Genomic DNA, 6,780 nt, shown 5'->3' on the forward strand with positions numbered 1-6,780 from the left:
CTGGTTTCTTACCATTACATCATAGCCTCTTGGCCCACACTTGTGCACAACTACCCACTGCTCCATTGCACCTAGCATAAAAAGCACACGGGCTCACCTGTTTTTCCTGGTCTTCATCTTTTTACAAAGGCTGCCAAGCCATGTAAAATTTATTTTAAAAAATTTTGTATACCTTTTTGTTGTTGTCGTTAGTCCAGGCTTAGCTATGAACCGAGCAATGGGTAGGAAAAAGATTCTTCTTTTCCCCACAGCAGTGTTTTATGAGTTCATATTCCTTGATTTAGTGTCACCAATTCTATAGAAAGACTCTAATAAGTCAATTCAGTAGGGAAAACACTTATATTCATTAAACTGCTCATTACAGTGCGTCCTACAGTGACAGAAACTAGAATAGATGAAATGCCCAACCAGAGAGGGATAAGCAATTGGCTAAGTAAACATGAGTGTAGCAAGCAAGTGAAATATTATCCAATTATTACAAATTAAAATGATACAACTGGTGCAAAATTTTTTATACATTGCAAAGTAGAATACACGATAGCTACCAGTGAAGTGTGCCTGGAACGTCACCAGCACACACTGCCCTTCACTAATGTGTCACCTGCACCTGTTCACTCACCCCCCTGGGCAGAGGGCCTCGCTGTTCCTGCTGTTGGAGCCTCCGTGGCCTCCTAGGAAGTTGCCTCGTTCTTCCCTGTACCTCTGCTGAGCCACGTTCCTTGCCTGCAAGTTCGTCCATCTACTCCTCATAAAACATGTGCATCGCTTGTTCTGGACTCAGCTCCATGCTCAGCCTTTCCTAAACCCATCTGCTTTGGATTCCGGCACCCCAGCTGTCACGCCCTTGACTGTTCTGTTTGCTTCTTTTCTCTGATGGACTAGAAATTCCACAGTGAGAGCCATTTTTAGCACATGGAGTGTGTGATAAATATATGATTTTGAATAAATTAATCAATGAATATAAACTCTTGAGACCAGGGGCCATTTCTTATCTTTGTCTCTACAGTACTCATCACGGTACTGGGCAGACAGTAGATTATTGGTGATTCTTCATTCAACAAATGGATAAATTTATATTGTCAAACGTGAGTGCTTGCTGCAGTACCAAGATAGGATTTTCTTATCTGCCCCTCTTCTACTTTCTGCTTCTATTAAACATCAGATAAGGTTCTTTTTCTGGAAGGAGTGCCATCCATGAGAGAGCTTACCCAGGTCAAACTGGCCGGAAACGTAGCCACACGTCTGCCGGACTTCCTCACTGCCCCAGCCCAAGGGATAGAGAGCACATCCAGCTCCAATCAGCAGGCCTGCAAAGAGAGAAGCAAGAGGGCTTTACCAAGGCATCTGTGTGCCCAGAGATAAGTTGGGGGTGGGGGTCAGTGCTTAGCAATATGACAAGCCTACAGTGTCTGCTTTTGGAAATCCCCAGCCACAGCTCCCTTGAGCCATCTAAGGTCAGTCTGACTCCAAAAGAATTTCAAGTCTACTTAACAGGAAAAAAACCCAACCCCCCAAACTCAATAGCTCAGTTTGGTTCCAACATTGCATTTTAAAGCATTAAAAATCTTGCAAATCCTATTTAAGAAATACAGTCCAGAAGCTTTTTTAATCACCTGTAAAAAGCCAACCAGTTTCGCCATTAACCCACACGAACGAGTAACTGGAGAGCAAGCACAAGTTTCTAAGAGGTTATGCTTCCTTACTCACGGATGTTTTGCTTCCAGTTTAAGAATAAAAATGGAATGTTCAGCATTGTCACACTTTAGCAGGGTCAGAAAGAACATGAAGGTGTGAACGAACTACCTAATCATCTCACTGAACCCATGAACTATACCATCTATGCTGTGCAGGGAATCATCGCACCTCCACAGATCTCTGAGGTGCTCTAAAAGAAAGATTTTCACTGCAAGCGGAGTCCTCCTTGCAGCTAAAACCAAAGGTCTGATGACTGAACTGGAGAAAGTGATGGTTTTATTTTAATACAAATTAAGCTATCACAGCAGCACATTCAGAGCTGACAATCAGCGAGTCTTTAGTTTTGCTTTGCACCAGAGCTGAATATGGTTTACAAGTAGCTGAATGAGATTTAAGCACTCACTGTTTGAATGAGGGGGGTAATCTGAAAGTAACATACATCAGTCAGAGAGTGTTAGCATCACCCCCTGAGTACCACACTTGTCTGTGCCAGTAGGACCAAGGGGTTATCACGCTAAATAAGGAAGCCCCTAAATGAGAAAATTCATTAATGTGCCAAAGTGGAGGAGAGAGGGGAGGGCCCCAAATATATCTAAAAGAGGAGATCCTTACTATTTCTGTGCTAGTCCTGGCCACCGTTTGTCCTCCCAGTCCCCAGGCCCCTCCCCTCACAGGCATCTAAGGCAGAGCTCCCTTCCCCAGACACTGTGTGAGCTGTAACCACACACACACTTCCTACCCCGGCAGGGCTCCCCAGTCGACCCCTTAATCTAGGACCAAGCAATGTAGAGGTAATCCTAGGAGTGCCTGAAGCTGCAAACCCCTGGCCCCAGAATGTCCTATTGCAACTGGGTAAATGAGAACTGTACTGAAGCTGAAGAATCATCCAGAAGGCAGTAATACAGAGGTTTTCTTGTGCAGGCAAATGCTGGGTTTATGTACCACGTAAGAAGCAGGCCAGTGGTTCTCCCAGAGTCAGGCAATCCACCCACCTCAGCCTCCCAGAGTGCTGGGATTACAGGTGTGAGCCACAGGCCCTTTATATGAAATTTTCAACACACAGTGAACAAATACTAGATGGCAGGCTCAGCGAAACTTCAGGCAACACTGTCTTCCATTAAAGGCAATGGGAGAGGGGAGCAGGACAAAGAGAGTTCTGAATCTGTACTGCTCAATGCAGTAGCCATGAGCTAGCTCTTTAAGTTTAAATTTAAGTTAATTAAAATGAAATAAACGTCAAAAATCCAAGCCCCATTTCAAGTGCTGACTAGGCACATGGTGCTAGTGGCCACCCTACTTGACAGTGCAAATACAGGCCGTGCTTGTGGTTACAGAGAGCTCTACTGGAGATGGCTAAGCTAGATCTAAGACGAACCTTAGAAGGATGCTGGACTTGTCAGATTCCCATGCCCTATGCCTGACAGTGCTTATTAGCAACCAAAATCATCCTTTCTCTTTTAAATTCTGGTAGGGCTAGGGGCTAGGAAACTATATTCGGTAAACCCTTTTGCTCGCAGGAGTTCTGAGTCATTCTGCATATTCTGCCAATGAGAAGCCCTCAGGTGCATTTTTTTTTGGTTTGGAGACAGTCTTGCTCTGTCACCCTAAGTAGAGTGCAGTGGCATCGTCATAGCTCAAACTCCTGGGCTTAAGCTATGCTCCTGCCTCATCCTCCAGGAGTGCTAGGATTAAAGGCGTGAGCCACTGCCACCCTAGCCTTGAGGTCAGGAGTTCAAAACCAGCCTGAGCAAGAGTTAGATCCGTCTCTGCTAAAAATAAAAAAACTGGGTGGTGGGCCAGGCGCCAGTTACTTGGGAGGCTGAGGCAAGAGGATTGTTTGAACCCAGGAGTTTGAAGTTGCTGTGAGCTAGGCTGATGCCATAGCCAGCAACAGTGAAACTCTGTCTCAAAAATAATCATAATAATAGTAATAAAATAAGATAAAATAAATAAAATGTAGGAGCAAGCCTTTTTGCAGACAGCAGGTATGAGAACATGGGAGTGGCTTCCCAGCGGTTCCCGCCTCCCACACTGAGGGCAGACAGCAGTGAGAGCTCCCCTCACCCCTGAACACCCCGCTTTCCCAAGTGCTTCAAAGCAGCTCCACTGACCTTCACTTTCCCAGACTTTCTCGTAGGTTTATAAAACTTTAAATCTCTGGTCAATATCCCTGCCTACTTGAAATGGGTAGCGTGCTTTTGCTTTATTTTAATTTTTTACCAGCCAAACCCTGACTGGTACACGCCCCATTCATATGAGGGCAGAAGGGTGAGCGCACATCTTTACATCCTGCCGTGGTTCTTAAATATCACCTCGTCCTCAATTTAAAACTATCTCTAATACAATTTATGCTAATTATTAAACTTCCGAGGCAAGTATAGAGAGTGATATTCGAAAACTTTGCCTTTACCCTCAACCCCCCCGCCCCCCCACCTCCGTTTGCTCTCTGGTCAGGGAATTTAACTTGCTAAGAAACCTCTCCAAGTGCCAATGTTAACTAGCTGCCCTTAGCAGGTGGACTGTGGTCAACCGGCATTTTATTATCTCTACTATCTGCATTGTAAAGTAGACCAAATTCAACATAAAAGCGAGGAAGACATTTGCTCAGTTTTATCAAGTGCTAAACCTCAGTCCTGATGTGGAAATCTACCTTTGATGAGAGCAGAGTTTATAAATCCCGAATAAGGTCCGAATTATACCATATTATACTGTATCCTGAAATGGGGCTCAGAGAATTTCCTAGAATTTGGAGTGATTTCCCAAGTGATGACCTGACAGATTTTAATAACTTTGGTTGCCTCAATTAGAACCTCTAGTTGACAAACTTTTATATTATTTTCAAGAGTTTTCTTTTTCTTTTTAATTTTTTAAGTGATAGGACAGAGTTTACTGACAGGGAGAAAGATTGATAAGCATGATAAGCAAAAGAGGGGGAACAGAAGAGGGGGGACAAAACCTCCCTGGGGTGGGGGGGATCCAAGACAGGAAGCCCCCCGATGAGTTTTATTAGTTTCTGAACCTTGTGCTTGTCACATGGGCTCAGTTCTAACCAAATTCCTTTGCATCTGCTATAAAAGAAACATAAGAAGAGTCACGTTATCACTTTTTGAAAATGTGTGCATACAAGAGTGAAAAGAATCCAGGCTCTACCCCGGGAAGGGTGGGAACAGGATGGGAGTTCAGAGGTGTGGGAGCATTTGCTCATTTGCAATTAAGAAACAATCTATTTTTTGCAATCCTGTAACTCTGCAACTCCTGAGGGGTTATGAGTCAATCATGTGTTAGTATAAATTCATTCAATCTTTAGTTTTCACTAAAACTGAACATCAGCTGTGTAGGCAATGGCCCCTAAGGAAGGTCATTTGAAGATGGGGGAGAGATGCTGCCTCCAAAAAAGGAAAAATAATAATAATCCAACAGATGACTCTTTTAAATTCTTAAATTTAAGAAAGTCCACTTAGATAATGCATTGACTGTTAGGGACTTCATCCTGAGTACCGCAGGGTTTGGGGCTCATCTCAGTGGAATGACCTCTAAGGAAAGAGAATTTAATGGGATAGAGACACACAGACACGAATGAGGTGGGCAATTCTGAGCTATGCAGCAATGCTGTTTATAAAAGAAATCTGTTCCTTAGACCCAATGGACGCCTGGCTCAAGCCTTACCCTGGATATCCTCTGTCTAACCCTAAACCTCCTGGGGAGAGTTCCTAGTAGAAACTCTGTTAGTTTTCACAAAATGCTAGAAATATCTGTCATGATACTAACTGTTGCTTACAATTAGAGTGTGAAGTATCAAGTCTGTAAAGAGTGCTGGTGCTCAGAGTAAAGATCTGGGGCTGGGAATTTTCCCTTCTGCAAAACTCTTTCTATTCAAACTCAGAACTTTCTGCTCCGCCAGAGGACTATTAGCATAACAATTCGTCTCCTGCCAAGAAGGCCAAACAAACCTCCAGTAAGCCAAGGCCAATTCCTCTCCGCAGGTGGTGAGAACCCAGTCCTCATGTTAAACTCATAAAGCCTTATTTTTCCAGGCCAATCTTGAAAGTTTTTTTTTATTTGATCTCACTTTTTTCCATGAGTATTGCTTCACTCTTTTTCCATAGTTTTTTGTACAGTGTGACTTTTTCCACCCACGGCCCTTTCAGTGGTCACACCAGTGTTTCCCATCAATTCCTCTTTTATGCATTTTGGACACTTTTATCCATCCTTCAATTGCTTTATCTCCCTTTCTGTGGTAAGCACTGAGGGAAATTGTCTTCTTTATTGTTCTCATGAAAGCTACTCGATCTTGTAGCCTGTTATCTGGATTTCTCTGTAAAATAGTTTGGCATGTTTCCATCTCAAAGTCTCCATATGCTAATTTATGTACATGATTTTTGTCTGTTTTCAGCCTGAGATAATGGTCTCTTTACAAAAAGAAAAAAGAATAGTAACAATAAAATAAATTCAGTGGTGGGAAGGGACAAGAGCAGAGTTCAGTAGTGTCACACTTCAGACCCCCAAGCCCAAGAAGGAGTAAACTATTCAAGTATTCTACCAAAAAAAAAAAATTGGTTGGGCTCTTACAAAGCACATCTTCAAAGCACTTTTTAGAAAATGAGGCGCAGAGACTATAAGAAGTGCACCCAAGGACTAACTACCCTGGGTTCCTGGGTCCTGTCTGGGGCTCTCTCCACCTGTGGTGATTCCAATGCTTGTCTATGAGTCCACCCCAAGGTCACACACACCCAGGGATGTGATGGATGTCACCAATATCGTATTTTATTAAGCTGTACTTAGTAACTCTAAATTTGGATTTCTTATGTCTCTCGAGTAACTGAAAGATGTGCCAATACAGAGCCGGCATACAGCTGGAGCCGACTTACGCATTGGCTGGAGCCACCTCACACAGCTGGAGCCACTTTACACAGCAGGAGCCACCTCACAAAGGTGGAGTCACTTTACACAGCTGGAGCCACCTCACAAAGCTGGAGTCACCTCACACAGCTGTAGCCACCTCACACAGCTGGAGCCACCTCACACAACAGGAGTCACCTCACACAGCTGGAGCCACCTCACACAGCCGAAGCCACCTCACACAGC

General features: G+C 43.8%; 1 protein-coding gene across 1 annotated transcript in view; it reads right to left on the reverse strand.

Annotated features, from left to right (window-relative positions):
- LHFPL6 (LHFPL tetraspan subfamily member 6) overlaps nucleotides 1–6,780 on the reverse strand; it is a 278,107-nt gene that overhangs the window by 33,770 nt on the left and 237,557 nt on the right. Inside the window, exon 3 of the mRNA XM_003799708.2 lies at nucleotides 1,209–1,307. Coding sequence (XP_003799756.1) covers nucleotides 1,209–1,307 — 99 coding nt within the window. The remainder of the gene's footprint in view (nucleotides 1–1,208; nucleotides 1,308–6,780) is intronic.

This window comes from Otolemur garnettii, unplaced genomic scaffold, assembly GCF_000181295.1.
Source record: "Otolemur garnettii isolate 467f Iridium unplaced genomic scaffold, OtoGar3 scaffold00154, whole genome shotgun sequence".
Classification (NCBI taxonomy): Eukaryota; Metazoa; Chordata; class Mammalia; order Primates; family Galagidae; genus Otolemur; species Otolemur garnettii.